This window comes from Hemiscyllium ocellatum, chromosome 32 (assembly GCF_020745735.1).
Source record: "Hemiscyllium ocellatum isolate sHemOce1 chromosome 32, sHemOce1.pat.X.cur, whole genome shotgun sequence".
Lineage (NCBI taxonomy): Eukaryota > Metazoa > Chordata > Chondrichthyes > Orectolobiformes > Hemiscylliidae > Hemiscyllium > Hemiscyllium ocellatum.
Window position 1 is genome coordinate 10,710,967 of NC_083432.1, and position 20,028 is coordinate 10,730,994.

Consider the following 20,028-nt stretch of genomic DNA (forward strand, 5'->3'; position numbering starts at 1 on the left):
GGAACATGGATGGTAAAAGAGACACTCACTAGGTGCATGGGCAACTGGCGAGAACATGACAAGGAAAAACATGACAAGGGAGAATACAAAGAGATCAGTAGAAAGAAAATCAATTAGACAAGAAAAGTGGAACCAAGAAATTAAGTTACCAAGGAACATAAAACAGAATAATTAAAAATTCCACGGCTACCCAAAGAAAAAAAGTAATGCTTCAAATTATAATAGAGCCACTTATTGACTGACTTGATAATATTACAAACAACACTCGAGAAATGGCAGAAATATTAAATAATCATGGTACTTCAGTACTTTCTGGAAAAGAGATAGCTAATATATCTAAGAATTAGAAATTAAATTACCATATTTAAAATACAGGTGAAATAAACTAACAACTTAAAGAGTACAATACCTACTTAGAAGGATTACATCAGTGTGGAGAAATTATTGTATATTTATAATAATTCCTTAGAAAATATTGGGTAGTGCCAAAAGACTGGCAAATGGCTAATGTGAAACCTTATATGGAGGAAGGGAGGCAGATGGAATATGCACAGGTCACTGTGGACAAAAAAAAAGTCAATGAACATAGTATGGTACATAGTTTTCACAACGGTGAAGTCTATGCTTAGTTTAAAGTTAGTGGGAGGAGAAATGATACAATCTCTGCTATAGGAGGAGAAAGTAGAACATCCAACTTTCAAACAAAAAACAAGATTAGTCTGTATAGATTTCAAAAAGGAAAATCTGTATGACTTACCTCATTGATTTATTTTTAAGAAGTAACTAAGAGCAGATAAGGGTAATGTTGTAGATGTAACTTATCTAGATTTCAACATGATAGTGTCGCATGATAGACAAATGAATAAAGTCAGATAATACAGGTGGAGCAGGAGACATGTGGCAGAATAAAGACGTAACTGGTTTCAAGCAGATAATAGAGGAAAATGGGAGTTATTCAGACAGATTGAAAGCTCTAAGTTGTATTCCAGAAAGATGAATGCTAAGATCTTGAAATCATTACAATTTCTAAACTTACAGCTAAGACCAAATCTGGGGGAGTGATGGTAAAAATTGTTAATGCCATGAACAACACAAATTACAAGATAACATATAGATAAGTTGCAGAGCTGGGCGGAAATGTGGCAAATGGAATTCAATGTAGCTAAGTGCGAAGTCGTTCACTTTGGTAGGAATAACAAGATGATGGATTACTGGGCTAATGGTAGGCTACTTGGTAGTGTGGATGAGCAGAGGGATCTTGGTGTCCATGTACACAGATCTCTGAAAGTTGCCACCCAGGTAAATAGTGCTGTGAGGAAGGCATATGGTGTACTGGGCTTTATTGGCAGAGGAATTGAGTTCCGGAGTCCTGAGGTCATGTTGCAGTTGTATAAGACTCTGGTGCGGCCTCATCTGGAGTATTGTGTGCAGTTTTGGTCGCCATACTATAGGAAGGATGTGGAAGCTTTAGAACGAGTGCAGAGGAGGTTTACCAGGATGTTGCCTGGAATGGTAGGAAAATCTTATGAGGAAAGGCTGAGGCACTTGGGGCTGTTCTCATTGGAGAAGAGAAGGTTTAGGGGAGATCTGATAGAAGTGTATAAGATGATTAGGGGTTTAGATAGGGTAGATACTAAGAACCTTTTACCGCTAATGGAGTCAGGTGTTACTAGGGGACATAGCTTTAAATTAAGGGGTGGTAGGTATAGGACAGATGTTAGGGGTAGATTCTTCACACAGCGGGTTGTGAGTTCATGGAATGCCCTGCCCGTATCAGTGGTGAACTCTCCTTCTTTATGGTCATTTAAGCGGGCATTGGATAGGCATTTGGAAGTTATTGGGCTAGTATAGGTTAGGTAGGATTCGGTCGGCGTAACATCGAGGGCCGAAGGGCCTGTACTGCGCTGTATCCTTCTATGTTCTATATACATGCAGAATGCTCATGTAAATAGTATATAAATGTACAAATGTTACATATTACAATCTTCTTTTTCATGTCAAAATGTGTATTACTTATAAGAAACTAAATGATCTCAAGGAGTAAAAAGGATCTGGGAACACAAATATAACACACAAAGTTACAACACAGTTTTACAAAGCCATAGAGAATAAGCACAGCATTTGGGGTTTATTTCTAGATCAGTACAGTTGAAGACTAAATAAATCATGCGAAACAACACTGCTATCACATCTGGAATACTGCATGCAAACTCTGGTTGTCATTTTAAAAGTCGAGGCACTTGTAAGGGTGAAACGAAGGTTTATAAGATTGATATCTGAAATGCCGGGAGAGGACCTATCAGTAGAGAATGAACAGGCAAACCTATTTTCTCTTCCGAGGACAAGGCAAATGAGTGATCTAACTGAGACTTTTAAAATTATAAAATTTGATGTAGTCAGAGATAAAATGAGTAAAGACTGACATTAGCTGGTCAGGTTGAATGGCTTTTTTCTGCGCGGTATATCATAATCTGATATAAAAGCTGAAGACTAAAGTCAGAAAAGGTCTGATGGCTTCAGGAATCTTCATTTAAATATAAACATGGACCATAACAAATATATTTCTGAAAAACAAAGTGGAGCAACTGAAAGATATATTGATGAGATAGTGAAGCAGTGTTTTGCATACCACTGAAATTTGGCATCAAATAAATTTTGAAGACCAATAAGAGGTTTAGAGAACTTGACAGGGTAGATGTGGAAAGGTTGTTTCCCATTGTGGGAGAGTTTAGGATCTCAGAATTATAGATTACTCATTTAAGGCAGAAGTGAGGATGAAATTTGTTTTCTGAGAGGGTAGTGAATCTGTGGAATTCTTTATGCAGAGGGCTATTGAGGCAGTGTTAGCTGAGATAGACAGACTTTTAATCAGTAAGGAAATCAAGAGTTATTGGGAAAGTAAAGAACCTGGGGTTGAGGATTATCAGATCAACCTTAATCTCACTGGACAGCAGAGCTTACTTGATGGGGTAAATGGCCTACTTCTGCTCCTATGTCTTATGGTCTTAAGATTTACCTTTGCACGTCTTTTGGAAAGTAGATGAACAACAGTGAGGTGTCCAGAAGCTGCTGCATAGCCCAAAGGAGTCAGCCCACTCTCCGAGCAGGCATTCACATTCGCGCCAAACTCTAGCAGAAGAGCAACCATGTCTGAGTTACCAAGGTGAGACTGGACGCACAATATTGGGGCATTGTTCAACACTTCTGTCCGGTAATTCACATTGGCACCGCCCAAAATCAGTAAACGGCTCACCTGGTTATTGGCAAGATTCAAAGTGTTAGTATATTAGCATAAAGTAATAAATCACATACAGAATCACTGAACAGGCTTGCCAATAGATATCATGGATTGAAGGGGTCTGTTATCATTACTGAACAAAGTTGGATAAATTATCTGCAAGATTTTATTTAATCAATCCTCCTTTCTTCCTTCTTTCAATAATGGTATTGCATTTGCTGTAGTTACTGCCATTGTTTAACGCTGCAATGTACAAGTCTTCTTCCAAAATGTTCACAATTTTACTAAATAAGGACATTTGTCACCATAGCATTTTAATTTCGTCATAACATTTGCATGTTTACTCATGTGTGTCACATAATTCTGAATAGAACCAAATATAAATTGCTAAACTTGTACTAATACTTTGTTAAAATTAATTAAATGTAAACACATTCTTTCCACTTGTTTCTTTAGTACAGCAGACGTAGGATGCAGAGGATAAACAACTGAGGTGCTTCCAGATATTTATGAACTAAATTACAAGGAAAAGCTTTAGTTCAATTTATTTCCCTAGACCCCTGAAACTTTCATGGCATTTTTTTTCACTTGGTGATTATGCTCCAAGTTCGAATCTTTGCTGGAACCTGTGGTTTGAGATAGGTTTACATTAATAGAAAAACATTTTAAACTTTATGTGTGTGTCAGTGCATGCCCTCAGAAATATCCAAACAATCAACATTGTCGAAATATTTAGACATTTCTCATCTATTTGTCTAGACAGAGATGACATAAACAACTGTCATGACCCTGATGGGATGAGAATACTAGACATGAAGCCTCACTATTCCATGAGCCATCATAAATGTATAAATTATCAGTTTAATCACGAAGCTGGATAATTTGCCTGGCTTTGGCCACTATTTAAGATAAAAGAAACACACCAGATTTCATTACTAAACAAGAATACAGAAGTAATTTACTACAACACAACACACACTTAACAAGTGGCAAAAGGAATTATCAGTTCCTAATATGGTAATTTAAAGTGTATATTCTTTAAATTCCAATAAGCACCCAAGCACATCCACAAATAGAATTGACAAGGCTGACAATTTTGCAGAAATATAGGGTGGAAAACATTAGCAAAAAGGAATAAATTCTGTGGATCAAGAATCCAAACCACAAGGGTGGAATGAAGTGACTTCTTCATAATTCTGTTGGTTTTTAGGCATTGCTTTGCTGCCAATTACTGTGATTCTTAATTCTGTAGTTGGTCAGTTAGACCTTGGTTTTTGCTTGAGTTGGAAGTTCTTTTTTTTAGAATCTTTAAGGACTGTTTGGTCCATTCACAAAGGGAGAAAGAAAGTGACTTTTCTTGGCTTGCAATTTTTTTTTAAGACATCTGAGTCCAATTTCCCCTTCTCTCAGTCCTGTGACAAACTGCAACTTCACTATAAAAGCTCGTTCTAGACAAGTGCTTTTAAAGCCAAAGACATCTCACGTCAGCATGAAGTACAAAAATATCAAATGCAACCCTCTAAAAGTTGCATGACCTTGTGTAACCAAAAAGTCAATGCCATACAATTTCACTTTGTTGAAAAGATAACAGCTTGTTCTCTGCAACACAGTGGTATCCACTTTCCCCACTTATACCCCAATGAAAATATGTATACACAATGAAAAATTTAAGCTCCCTCAACAGTAACTGTTTCAAAGAGTCTTGCAATTATTTTGTTGCCCAGTTGCCATGTATTAAGGTTCTACAGCTTCATGAAGTGTAACCATGGCACAAGTGGATTTCCCACCTTAATTATTTTACCCTTATACTCTCTGCATATTTTTGCTTCTGAGATCATTTGCCCACAATCAAGAAAATAGCATAGCGCTATGAGCATTAAAGGATTCTTCACAACCACTTTCTTGAACAGCCAAGTCACCACCACTCTCCCAACGTCACTGAACTGCTTCACAATCAACATCAGATGAAAATTAAATAATGTCACCAGTACTGCTGCAAGCAGGTTTGAGTGATTCCGAGACTGAAACCCAGTAATAAACTGAAAAATAAATACTCTGCTGCACCACAACGCATGGAAATTCAGTTACTGGAGACTGGTTGCCAGCTCGACCTGGGGTGGCTTTATAATATGTTGTGGCTGAAACCCAAGGATTTTTTCTGCTTCAGTGGCAATGATTTTAGCCAGTACTAAAATCAAATATGCACTTAATCAGAATACATTACCAAATATTCCATGATGTGATGAAAAGAAATCATAGCCAGCAAATCTGCAGCATGTAGGAAATAGGCTTACATTTCTCATAAGTTGAAATTCTAAACTATCAGCGTTAGAGATTTGGTTAATGTGCAACACATTAAGACATGGTGCCACTGATAGCAATAGCAGGATTAAAATTAATTGAATAATAATTATTTCTACTCAATACATGGTACATTTCCAAAGATTGGACAGATTTCTTTTGTGATGCATCAGGGATCTTGCCTGCTAGCTGGACAGTGAGAAAATTAGATTAGATTACTTACAGCGTGGAAACAGGCCCTTCGGCCCAACAAGTCCACACCAACCCGCCGAAGCGCAACCCACCCACACCCCTACATTTACCCCTTACCTAACACTATGGGCAATTTAGCACGGCCAATTCACCTGACCCGCACATCTTTGGACTGTGGGAGGAAACTGCAGCACCCGGAGGAAACCCACGCAGACACAGGGAGAACGTGCAAACTCCACACAGTCTGTCGCCTGAGTCGGGAATTGAACCCGGGTCTCAGGCGCTGTGAGGCAGCAGTGCTAACCACTGTGCCACCGTGCCGCCCACTTGTGCTGCCTCTTGTTGATAAGACCACTGAACCACAAACCAATCCGACATTGGCAAGACCACAACAGATCTTTCCCTGGAATTAAGATCCCAGGGTGAAAAGTCAGTCTATAGAGAACTGCCAGCAAATTAGAGGACAGGAGTGCTACAGGAGATGTATGGTTGATACAAGAAGAACATATACAGAACTAAATCGGTAATGTGGTAAGAGTGCTGGTGGTTGTGAGGGGGAATTTAGTGTTCTTAGTGCTGGAGGTCAAAATCTGTATGTTCTATTCCTGCGCTTAGTAATCCTGCACGCATTACCTTTGTCAGTGAGAATGTGAGTGAATTGCAGCAGGGTGTACTTTGCACATTGACAATTCATAGAGGCAGCAATACTTTTAAAAGTGCTGCTACCTTCACTCAAGAGCAATTTTCATTACCAAACTTTTTGAAACACAACTCATGGTATGTATGAATTAATGGAAAATCACTAAACCTGCCAGAGTGTTCAGATAGTTCAGTGGAATTGCTAACAGCAGACATAAAAATCAATAATGTCAATGGAACTGAAACTCCAAGGTCACTTAAAGTACCTGGAATCTAAATTTTGAAAAAATAAGTTTCAGCATTCAAAATTAGTGTTGCAATTTCAATAGATTTTTCTTGACATACGTTTGAAAATTATTACTGTCGCAGTGATGTTTCTTGACAGCTTCCACAATACCTTGTTATCACAATCAGGGGCTTGCAGGGTCACAATTTGATTGATAGCTCCAAGTGGTTGTAAAGGGATTAGCTGTCTTTGATGTAGTGTCATGAATGCAGTTGTTTGTTTTTGTGTATGATTGAGTAGGTGATGCAATTTAAATGTATTTAATGGGTTTTTATGAATGAGTGTGTCTGAAATAAAAACACATTACTCTAACTGCCACCTAACATGGCTACTTATTCGTATGGATGATGTAAGGGCAAAGGGTGGTAGATCCAGGGTCATAGATTGGCAAGATTTGGCAGAAATACTATAAAAGATCGTGTGCACAGGTCAGGTGAAGGGGTTGACGTGGAGGCATGGGAAGGGGCATGTTGTTGGGACTGGGGGGAAGTGAAGTGAATAATTTGGCATGAAGGACACAGAGCAATGGTAGAGAGATAAAGGTTGACACGGAAGAGGCCATGAGGGATGAGCAGAGAGGTATTTGTGACCTTTCCTGAGATGAGTTTGTGGGGTCAGGAAATTTGACTTGGAAGTGAAGATTCAGTCCTTGGTGTTTCATGTGATCCTAACATATGCTTCTAACCTCATATTTGTGCCAACTATTAGACACCCTTCATTCACCTCCAAATCCATACCTTTGTTACTTCCAAATTTGACTATTCCAATGTGCTCCTGGCTGGTCTCATACATTTGACCCTCTATAAACTTGAGGTCTTCCAAAATTCTGCTGTTCTAACTTGCAGTAAGTTCCATTCCCTGCAATAATACATCACTTGACATCCAAAATTTTATTTGAAATGTTTCTTTCTCTTAACGCAAGAGTAATTGTGAATACCATGTTAGATATCAAAGGGGTAGGAATGGTTCTTGGATGTTCCAGGGTTTAGATGTTTCAAAAGGAATAGGGAAGGAGGTAAAAGATGTGGGGGAGAGGAATTGTTAATCAGGCATAGTATCATAGCTGTGGAAAGGGAGGTAGTAAAGGATTTGTCTACTGAGTCAGTATGGGTGAAGTCAGAAACAGGAAAGGAGCAGTCACTTTATTGGGAGTTTTATATAGACCCCTCCAGCAGCAACAGAGACACAGAGGAGCAGATTGGGAGACAGATTTTGGAAAGGTGCAGAAATAACAGGGCTGTTGCCATGGGGTGACTTAAATTTCCTCAATATTGATTGGAACCTCCTTAGTGCAGTTAGTTTGGATGGAGCAGATTTTATCAGGTGCGTCCAGAAAGGATTCCTGACTCAATGTGTAGACAGGCTGACTAGAAGGGAGGTCATATTGCATTTGGTACTGAGCAATGAACCAGATCTTTCGGTGGGAGAACATTTAGATGATAGTGATCACATCTCCCTGACCTTTATTATAGTCATGGAGAGAGATAGGAGCAGATGGCATGTGAAAGTATTTAATTCAGAGAGGAGGAATTATCATGCCATTAGGCAGGAACTGTGGAGCATAAATTGGAGCAGATATTCTCAGGGAAATGCATAAAAAGATGTGGATGTCGTTTAGGAAGCACTTCATAGAATCCTTACAGTGAGGAAACAGGCTATTTTGGCCCAACAAGACCACACCAACCCTCCACTCAGACCTATTGACTCACCGTTGACACGGTGGCTTAGTGGGTAAGCACCGCTGCCTCACAGCATCAGGATCCCAAGTTCAATACCAGCCTCGGGTGACTGTCTGTGTGGAGTTTGCACATTCTCCCTGAGTTTGCTTCTTGCTTCCTCTCACAATCCAAAGATGTGCAGGTCAGGTGAATTGGCTGCACTAAATTGCCCATAGTATTCAGGGATGTATAGGTTAGGTGCATGAGTCAAGGGTAAATGTGGGAGATCGGGTCTGGATGGGATACACTTCGGATTTGTTGGGCTGTACGGCCTGTTTCTACACAGTAGGAATTCTAATTGGGGCGGCACGATGGCTCAGTGGTTAGCACTGCTGCCAGGGTCCCAGGTTCAATTCCAGCCTTGGGTGACTGTCTGTGTGGAATTTGCGTGGGTTTCCTCTGGGTGCTCCGGCTTCCTGCCACAGTCCAAAGATGTGCAGGTCAGGTGAATTGGCCATGCTAAATTGTCCATAGTTAGGTGCATCAGTCAAAGGGAAATAGGTCTGGGTGGGTGACTCTTCGGAGGGTTGGTGTGGACTTGTTGGGCCAAAGGGCCTGTTTCCACACTGTAGGGAATCTAATCTAAAATCTCATCTAATCTATTCCCCTATCCTAGTACTCTACATTTCCCCTGATTAACGCACCAAAACTACACATTCTGAAACACTAAAGATAATTTAGCCTGGCCAATTCACCTAACCTGCACATCTTTGGACTGTGGGAGGAAACCAGAACTCCTGCAGGGGAAACACAAAGACATGAGGAGAATGTGCAAACTCCACATAGCCAGTCGTCAGAGGTTAGAATCAAACTCAGGTCCCTGATGCTGTGAGGCAGCAGTGCTAACTTCTGTGCCGCTCCACTTGCTGCGAGTGCTGGACAGATTTGTCCCACTGAGGCAAGAAAGCGATTGTAGGGTGAAGGAACTTTGGGTAACAAGGGATGTGGAACATTTAGTCAAGAGGAAAATGGAAGCTTACATCAGGTTGAGGAAGCAAGGATCAGACACAGTTCTCCAGAGGATTATAAGGTAGCCAGGAAGGAACTGAAGAATGGACTTAGGCAAGCTAGAAGGGGGCATGAATTAGCCTTGGCGGGTAGGATTAACGAAAACCCCAAGGTGTTTTTCACTTATGTGAGGAACAAGTGGATGGCTAGAATGAGGGTACAGCCAATCAGGAATAGTGGAGGAAACTGGCGTCTGGAATTGGAAGAGGTAGGGGAGGTTCTTTGCTTCAGTATTCACTAGTGAGAAGGACCTTGTTATTTGGGGGGACAGCGTGAAACAGGCTGATAAGCTCAAACATGATGAAGTTAAACAGGAAAATGTGCTGGAGATTTTGAAAAATATGAGGACAGATAAATCTCCTGGGCCAGATGGGATATACCCAAGGTTATTACAGGAAGCGAGGGAAAGAGATTGCTGAGCCTTTGGCAATGATCTTTGCGTCCTCACTGTCCACTGGAGTAGTACCAGATAATTGGAGGGTGGCAAACCCTTGTTTAAGAAAAGGAATAGGGATAATCCTTAGAATTATAGATCAGTCAGTTTTATGTTGATGGTGGGCAAATTATTGGAAAGGATTCTGAGAGACAGGATTTATGATCATTTGGAAAAGCATAGTTTGCTTAAAGATAGTCAGCATGGCTTTGGGAGGGGCAGGGCATGCCTCATAAGCCTTACTGATTTTTTTAAGGATGTGACAAAACACATTGATGAAGCTAGAACATGATGTATCTGGATTTTAGCAAGGCATTTGATAAGGTTCCCCACTGTAGGCTCATTCAGAAAGTAAGGAGGCATGGGAAATAGGGAAATTTGGCTGTCTGGATACAGAATTGGCTGGTCCATTGAAGACAGAGAGTAGTAGTAGATGGAAAGTATTCAGCGTGGAGCTCAGTGATCAGTAATATTCTGCAGGGATCTGTATTGGGACTTCTGCCCTTTTTGATTTTTATAAATGACTTGGATAAGGAAATGGAAGGGTAGGTTAGTACGTTTGCCGATGACACAAAGATTGGTGGAGTTGTGAATAGTGTGGAGGGCTGTTGTAGATTGCAATGGGACATTGTTAGGATGCAGAGTTGGGTTGAGAAGTGGGAGATGGAGTTCAACCTGGAAAAGTGTGAAGTCATTTACTTTGGAAGGTCGAATTTGAATGCAGATTACAGGGTTAAAGGCATGTTTTTTGGCAGTGTGGAGGTACAGCGGAATCTTTGCGTCCACGGCCATAGATCCCTCATGTTAAGAAAGTGTGTTCGCTTTAATTAGCAGTGGGATTGAATTTGAGAGCGGTGAGGTTATGCTGCAGCTCTATATAGACCATTTGGAATATTGTGTTCAGTTCTAGTTGCCTCATTGTAGGAAGGATATGGAAACTTCAGAGAAGGTCCAGAGGAGGTTTACCACGATGCTATCTTATGAAGAAAGGTTGAGGGAGATAAGGCTTTTCTCATTGGAGTGAAGAAGGATGAGAGGTAACTTGACAGAGGTGTACAAGATGATGAGAGGCATAGATAGAGTGGATCGCCAAGATTTCTTCACAGGGCAGAACTAGCTATCATGAGGGGCATAATTTTAAAGTGATTGGAGAAAGGTTCAGGGAAGATGTCACAGGTAGGTTCTTTACGCAGAGTGTAGTGAGTACCATCAATTATAATAGAATCAGATACGTTAGGGACCTTTGAGCAATTCTTGGATAGGCACTTGGGTGATAGTAAAATGAAGGGTATTTAGGTTAGTTTGAGCTTAGAGTAGGATAAAAGGTTGGCACAGCACTGAGGGCCGAAGGGCTTGTACTGTTCTATGTTCTATACTACCAAGTTAATTAGCTTGGAGAAGTAACTAACCCACTTAACACAGTACAAAAACCTCCAAAAGTTAACTATAATTGCTGAGTTTAGTTTGATAATTTCTTCCACCTAGCTCCCAATTATATAAAGCAACATCCACAGTTATGAAAAAAGAATCAAAAAGCGGAAAAGGCTAAAGATGCCTTTCTTATTCAAATGGTGCTAACTTAATGCTTCGCTAGAAAATTAGCATTTACAGTATGTATACTTAAGCATCTCTTTTCCTTCACAACACTACTGGTAGCCATGCCCCCACTGCTTAGGCCCTAACTGTTGGAGTCTCCGTTTCTGAATCATTTTATCTCTCCATTTCCTCTAATTTGCTCATTAAAGTCATCATTTTCATCAAGATGTTAGTCACCTGTCTCTACATTGCTTCCTTTTAATGATCTTGAAGTCCTTTGTTATACTTTACTACATTAAAAGTGTTATCAATGCAAGTTCTAGTGCTCATTAGTAACAAGACACAAAAAAGAAGGAAATTTAGTAATTAAAATTTGGCTCAGCGATATTTTACAGCCAAATAATATGCTGACGCATCCTGTCATTAAGAATTGCCTGGTTTAAAGGGAAATTGTTAAGTGCAGTACCTGTCAGCTGTTTGATGCCATGCAGATGTAATTGGCTTCATTAATAACTATAATAATGGTAGATTACTCCATTTTGTTTTCTGCTGTTATTAAGTCACCATGAAACACTGGAAAAGTGCTTAATAATAGAATCATAGAGATGTACAGCATGGAAACAGACTGTTCGATCCAACTCGCTCATGCCGACCAGATATCTCAACCCAATCTAGTCCCACCTGCCAGCACCTGACCCTCCAACCCCTCCTATTCATATACCCATCCAGATACCTTTCAAATGTTGCAATTGTACCAGCCTCCACCACTTCCTCTGGCAGCTCATTCCTTACACGTACCACCCTCTGCGTGAAAAAATTGCCCCTTAGGTCTCTCTTATCCAAAGTTCCAAAACAATGCAACAGCATATAAAACAGTAAATTTCTGCTCCCGGAATTCAAGGAAATCACCTCCAACACCTACAATACCTCAAAAAATGTTGCAGCTGTTACAGCCAGAAATTTTTCCCCTCCTCCATCTTGGATTACCCAAAGTGCTTCTTGAAAACATTCAATGTTTTGGCCTCAATCAGTTTCTGTGGCAGAAAATTCCACAGGCTCCCCACTCTCTGGGTGAAGACATTCCTCCTCATCTCAGTTCTACTCAGTCTCCTTTAGACTGTGACTCTCTGGTTCTGGACTGTCTGGTCATCGGGAACATCCTTCACCTGTTTATCCCTGACTAGTCCTGTTAGAATTTTATGAAATTCCCTCTTCATTCTTCGAAACTCTGGAAAATATAATCCTAACCGATCCAATCTCTCTTCATACACCTGTCCTGTCATCCCAGATATACCCTTCACTGCACTTCTTCTATAGACAGAACATCCTTCCTCGGATAAGGAGACCACAACTACACACAATAACTCCAGGTGAGGTCTCACCAAAGCCCTGTACAATTCCAACAATACATCCCTGTTACTGTATTGATGGTACAATGAAAGCCCCTTCAGAAAGTGCTTTGCTAACCCCAAAGCATTTGTGTATGTCTTGAAGTCATAAAAGGTGTTGAAAGGAAAATGATATTTAAACAACAACCTTCTCCTTTCAGTCCTCTGCTGAGGAACAGGGGGCAAAATTTTATCCAGTGAGTGTTACCAGTGGCCTAGTTGCTAAAAGGAATTCCCGTGGTCCCTTACCCTCATCCAGATCAACAGTGTTTCTTTAGCTTGTTGTCAAAGATCGTCTGGGATCTCAAGAGGAATGTATTAATTAGATTTTGGGATTGCCAGGATCAGGATCCCAATAACTCACTTTAGCATCTCATTAGGGGTTTGAGCGAGCGTTACCAAGCAACAAAGGCCTGTCAATTAATTACCGCTTGAATTAATGAGAAAATCAAATGTGGATTTCCTCCGGAAGTAGGGACCCTCTGGCAATTGCACAGCCCACACACACACAACTAATCTGCCGCTGATACATAATAAATGTGTTTGGGCTGAACAATTGCGTTTACACAGCTGAAAAGCTCATGCCTTTTCCAAAAAAAGATGATGGGGTTGGGGGTGGGGGAAAGAGGTGTTCACATGAGACTCTCAGATCATGCAGACCAGATATCCTTTATAGATCTAATCCCATTTGGCCCATATCCCTCTAAAACCCTTCCTATACATGTCTTGATGCCTTCAAAAATGTTTATTCATACCAGCTTCCACCACTTCCTCTGGCAGCTTATCCCATACATGCACCACCCTCAGATTGAAAAAGGTGCCCCCTTAGGTCCCTTTTAAATCTCTCCTCTCTTACTTGCAATCTATGCCCCCTAGTTTTGGACTTCTCCCTCACCAGGGAAGACACCTTATTTATTTATCCTATCTAAGCCCCTTTTTATAAACCTCTGTAAGGTCACCCCTCAGTCTCCTACACTTCAGGGAAAATAGTCCCAGCTTATCCAGCCTCTCCCTATAGCTCAAAATCTCCAACTTTGGCAATTTTCTTGTAAATCTTTTCTGAACCTTTCTTAGTTTCATAGAACCCTTCCTATAGCAGGGGACCAGAATGGCACATATTATCCCAGAAGTAGCCACACCAACACCCTGTACAGGCACAACATGACGACCCGACTCCTACACTCAATGTACTGACCAATTAAGCAAGCCTACCAAATGCCTTTTTCACTATCAGTCTACCACTTTAAAGGAACTATGAACCTGCATTCTAAGGTCTCTTTGTTCAGCAACACTCCCCGGGACCTTACTGTTGAAGTCTGCCAAATGTCTTGAATGAATTCAGCATCACCTCCCTACGTTTTTACTCTGTGCCCCATTAATATCCATTAACTATAAAATATCCATTGATTATGTGGTCAAGATTATAGAAGGGAGTGTGGATATTTCAAGGGCACCGATGACAATATTTCAGTCTTCACTAGACTCAGAGCAGGGGCCAACATATTGGAGATTTGTAAACTTCATGCCCTTATTCAAAAATAGTTGTAAGGATAGCTGAGTAATTACAGATTAGGCTGTTTAAGTTGAATGGTGGGACGACTTGTGGAAACAAATCTTTGAGACAGAAATAGTAGTCACATGGAAAAAGAAAGGTTGATTAGGAGGAGATTTCTAAGGGGCAAATTGAATTTAAGTAGCTTGCTGGGGCATTTTGAAGAGCTAAGAAGGAGGATCAAAGATGGTAAAGTTGTTCATGTGGTGTATATGAATTTCCAGAATTAATTGGATACAGTGCCACACAACAGACTTGTGAGAAAAGTTACAGCTTGTACATTAAAGGGAAAGCAGCAATGTGGATACAAAATTAGCTGAGCGATAAGAAACAGGTATGAGCTGTTTATGGATATCCTAGCAGCTGGATGCAGTGTTGCGGCGGAATTTGCTGGAAGTCAGTTTTGGGAGCCTTGCTTTTTCCAATATACATTGATGTGAAGGGAACAATTTTAAAGTTTGCTGATGACAGAAAACCTTGGAGCATTATCAACTGTGAGAAGGATATTGTAGAACTTCAAAAGGACCTAGATAAGTTGGTGGAGTGGGCAGATCGGCAGCATATGAAGTTCAATACGCACAAGTGTAAGGTGCCGAATTTTGACATGAAGAATTATATCGAATGGACTGTTGAACCAGAATCATTCCTGATTTATTCTATTTAATATCTATACCGATACACTTAAAAGTCTGACTTCCAATCAGAAATTACTTACATACATCCAATCAACATACATCATAAAGATGCCTGCCAGTCTGTCTGTCTCTCTGTGATACCAGTAGGATATTACTGGCTCTGCGATACACTGATGCAACATACTTTCAACAAGACAGAAACTAAGTGAGAAGTGCCAAATGCTCACTGTGTCGTTCGACCCATAATGTTCACAGCTTCCCATTTAAATCACCCTGCTTCTTTGAAACTTGTTGAAACTGCAGAAATACAACTTTCATATTGATTTGTTTATATTTCCAAGAGTAAAAGAATGAAGAATATTTTTAAGATGGTTTTTCCTGCAATAGTGGTAACTACTTTGGATCATCTGGATGTTGTAAAACTTGAAAGGGTTCAGAAAAGATTTTCAGAAAGGATGTTGCCAGGGTTAGAGGATTTGAGTTATAGGGAGAGGCTGAATAGGCTGGGGCTGTTTTCCCTGGAGTATCGGAGGCTGAGGGGTGATCTTATAGAAGTTTATAAAATCATGAGGGGCATGGAAAGGGTAAATAGACTAGGTCTTTTCCCTGGGGTGGGGGAGTCCAGAACTAGAGGTCATAGGTTTATGATAAGAGGGGACAGATATAAAAGAGGCTTTGGGGGCAAGTTTTTCTCACAGAGGGTAGTATATATATGGAGTGAGCTGCCGGAGGAAGTGGTGGAGGTTAGTGCAATTGCAACATTTAAAATGCATCTTTACAAGGATGTTGCCAGGGTTGGAGGATTTGAGCTATAGGAAGAGGTTGAAGGGGCTGTTTTCCCTATAGCATCGGCGGCTGAGAGGTGGACCTTACAGAGTTTACAAAATCATGACAGGCATGGATAGGATAAGTAAACAAAGTCTTTTCCCCGGGGTGGGAGAGTCCAGAACTATAGTCTTAGGGTGAGGGGGGAATATATAAAAGAGACCTAAGGGGCAACGTTTTCACACAGAGCGGAATGTGTCTGGAATGAGCTGCCAGAGGAAGTGGTGGAGGCGAGTACAACTGCAACATTTAAAAGGCATCTGGGTGGGTTTATGAATAGGAAGGGTTTGGAGGGATATGGGATATCTGGTCGGCATGGATGAATTGAACCGAAGGGTCTGTTTCCATGCTGCATATCTCTATGACTCTAAGTGATGCTGAATTTGTGTAAGATATTAGTTAGACATCGGCCTTGTTCTGGGCGCTGTATTATAGGAAGAACATGATTGCATTTTAGAGAGTGCATAAGAGATCGACAAGAATAGCTCTCAGGTTGAGAAACTTCATTTGTGAGAATAGACTGGAAGTGTGGGGACTGTTGTCTTTGGAGAGAAGCCTAATAGGGTGTTTGATAGAAGTACCAAAATCATGATGGGCTACATAGAGTAGATTGGGAGAAACTGTTTCCACGCATAAAAAGGTTAAGAATGAAAGGGCATGTGCAAAGTGATTTGCATAAGAAGCAAATGTGGTGCAAGAGAAACCTTTCACACAACAAATGCTTCTCAAATATACAACCATAGGATGCATTTTCTGAAGGTGTAGTGCAGGCAGGTTCAACGGAGGCATTCATTTGGAGGCATTCATTCATTCATCCTTCATTTGGAAACCTGCATGCTCTCTATGTTTATGTAATCTGGTTAAAGTCTGGATTGACACAAATCAGCAAAGAAAAGGTTATCTACTTAATTATGATTTGAATAATATATATTTCCAGCAGTTTACTAGTGAACAGTTGAATGTTGAAGGATTTTCTTTGCGCAGGGGATCATTCAAAGAAAGTTTTACTAGAAATGTTGACTGACAATGTAATAATTACTGAGCGATTGGATGTTTGAAAAAAAAGTAAGGATTCAGGGAAAGTAAACAGCACTAGGTTTGAATAGTTACAGTCTAAGTGTTAGCAGTAATGCACAATGGGCCAAATGGTCATCATCTATGATATAATTTCTATGATTTCACAGAAAACATGCACAACTTAAATGGCAAAAGCCCAATTTAAAATAAATAAAAAGTAAGATAATCTGATTTCCAAACCTAATAAAATAACAACATGAATATTGTGCATTGTGTTATTCCGAAGATACTTACTTCAATGTGTTCAAATATATTTAAACTCTTGTTGGGTTAACTCAAATAAACCTGTGGTCTGGCAACTAAAAATGTGATCCATTTTATTTGTTGCCTAGTCATTTGCCAATGCAACCAACAATTAGGCTGGAATTGAAAAGGATGGCACTGGAAAAGCACAGCAGATCAGGCAGCATCTGAGCAGGAGAGTCAACATTTTGGACATAAGCCCTTCATCAGGGAAGTGGGGGTAAGGGGGATGAGAGATAAATAGGAAGGTGGGCTGGGGCTGGGGTGGGGGGGGGCGGGGAGGTAGATGGGAAGGCGATAGGTGAATGCAGGTGGGGGTAATTGTGATAGGTCATTGGGGAGGGTGGAGTGAATGGTGGGAAGAAAGGTGGACAGGTCAAGCGGACAGTGCCAAGTTGGAGGGTTGGATCTGGGATGAGATGGCGGGGGGGGGGGGGGGCGCGGAAGGGAGGCAAGGGAGATGTAGAAACTAGTGAAGTCGATATTGATGCCGTGTGGTTGATGGGTCCCAATGTAGACGATGAGGTATTCTTCCTCCAGTGTTGGGTGGCTTGGATTTGGTGGTGGCAGTGGCCCAGGATTAGAAATGTCCTTGGGGGAGTGGGAGGGACAGTTGAAGTGGTCGATCACAGGGCGGTAGGGTTGTTTGGTGTATATGTGTCCAGAGAGGTTCCCTGATAGCTCTGAGTTGACATCCTGTCTCCCCGATGTAGAGGAGACCACATCAAGAGCAACAGACGCAACAGATGAGGTGAGTGGATGGAGGAAAATCTCTACCAGATGTGAAAAGATCCTTTGGGGCCTTGGATAGAGGTAATAGGCACAGATTTTATACCTTATATGGCAGCAAGGGAAGGTGCCGGGTGTGGAAGGTGGGGTGGTGGGCGGCATGGACCTAACCATTAGACTATATAAGTTAAATAAAAATTAATGTTTCACTTTTTTCTCCAGCATTGCTCTACCCTTGAGGCAACAACTTTTGCTGGATCAGTGGCCCTCTGGTACTTCACGCAAATGGTAATATTTTTGGGTAGGAGCTTAATCAGTAAATATAGGCAACTGCTAGTTCAGATTGGCTGTCTTAGGTTTGAGGGTGGAATGTATTTCACTTACTGAACCACTAGGTTGGGATACAGCGTAGTGGTGAAAAAAGTTGCTTTCCATTTTCGTTGTGAACTAAAAAGCAACAGTATGCTTTGGCATCTCAATAAAAATGAGTAAAGGACTGTTTACGTTTTAAGCAATCAGCAGTGACAGGATTCCATTATCCCTATTTGTCTGGACTGAGGTTTTCTCTGGATCTGGGTTATATTACTCTCACCCTTCCAATTAAGATTATTCCATAAATCTGTCTGATTCACAATTTATTTTCTAGCATTAGCTTGAATTTACTCAGTTGCTGAAGGGTCCCGTAAAATATCACTTGGAGTGCAATAGCATATTTGGATTAAAAAACTAACGTTGAATATTTCATTTTAGTCACCTCGCAGAATACGTATTGCAGTTATTGTTAAGCTGAATACCATCATGTGCTTTGCATTTCATTCCAGAAAGTTGATGCTTGGGGGCTAAAAATTAATAAATATTAAATATTGAAATGGTCCAAGTTCATCTGTGTATATGTATATAAGCCTTGTGGTTACATAAGGAATGACAAAAGTGTTATGATGATTCAACAAAGATTTGACACTTGTATGCCAGCTTGAAACGCTTTTACTGGCTGCTTTTCTGTTTCCTTGTTTCTACATGTAGAAGTTTAAATCAGATTGTGAAGGCCATTCAGTTAATTTGAACTGATCTATTCATTAAAATCAACCTCCTAACAAGATGTCTATTTGTTTCTTTAATTCTTCCAGAAATCATCTTATGTTGATGACTGTCATAAATTACACATTTTCAAGTTGACAGATCAGTAGAGGAGACCACATCTCCTGCGTCTGTTGCTCCCGATGTGGTCTCCTCTACATTGGAGAGACAGGACATCAACTCATGGAAAGTTTCAGGGACACATGGACCAAACAACCCCACCGCCATATGACTTAATCTCTCCCTCCCACTCCGCCAAGGACATGCTAGTCATGGGCCGCCTCCACCACCAAATCTAAGTCACCCAAAGCCTGGAGGAAGAATGCCTAATCTTCCACCATGGGACCCTCCAACCATACAGCAGCAACACTGATTTCACCAGTTTCCTGATCTCCTCATCACATAGAGTCATAGAGATATACAGCATGGAAACAGACCCTTCGGTCCAACCTGTCCATGCCGACCAGATATCCCAACCCAATCTAATCCCACCTGCCAGCACCCAGCCCATATCCCTCCAAACCCTTCCTATTCATTTACCCATCCAAATGCCTTTTAAATGTTGCAATTGTACCAGCCTCCACCACTTCCTCTGGCAGCTCATTCCATACACGTACCACCATATGCATGAAAAAGTTGCCCCGTAGGTCTCTTTTATATCTTTCCCCTCTCACCCTAAACCTATGCCCTCGAGTTCAGGACTCCCCGACCCCAGGGAAAAGACATTGTTTATTTATCCTATCCATGCCCCTCATAATTTTGTAAACCTCTATAAGGTCACCCCTTAGCCTCTGACGCTCCAGGGAAAACAGTCACAGCCTGTTCAGCCTCTCCCTATATTTCAAATCCTCCAACCCTGGCAACATTCTTGTAAATCTTTTCTGAATGCTTTCAAGTTTCACAACATCTTTCCAATAGGAAGGAGACCAGAATTGCATGCAATACTCCAACAGTGGTCTAACCAATGTCCTGTACAGCTGCAACATGACCTCCCTACTCCTGTTCTCAATACTCTGACCAATAAAGAAAGCATACCAAACGCCTTCTTCACTATCCTATCTATCTGTGACTCCACTTTCAAGGAGCTATGAACCTGCACTCCAAGGTCTCTTTGTTCAGCAACACTCCTGAGGACCTTACCATTAAGTGTA

The 20,028-nt window shown here is 40.9% G+C and overlaps 1 protein-coding gene across 5 annotated transcripts in view; it reads right to left on the bottom strand.

Moving 5' to 3' along the window:
* The window catches only part of LOC132830691 (protein TANC2), a 996,151-nt gene that overhangs the window by 81,613 nt on the left and 894,510 nt on the right, over nt 1-20,028 (bottom strand). For all 5 annotated transcript variants that reach the window (XM_060848498.1, XM_060848499.1, XM_060848500.1 and 2 more), the window contains one exon: nt 3,017-3,253. In XM_060848498.1, coding sequence (XP_060704481.1) covers nt 3,017-3,253 — 237 coding nt within the window. The remainder of the gene's footprint in view (nt 1-3,016; nt 3,254-20,028) is intronic.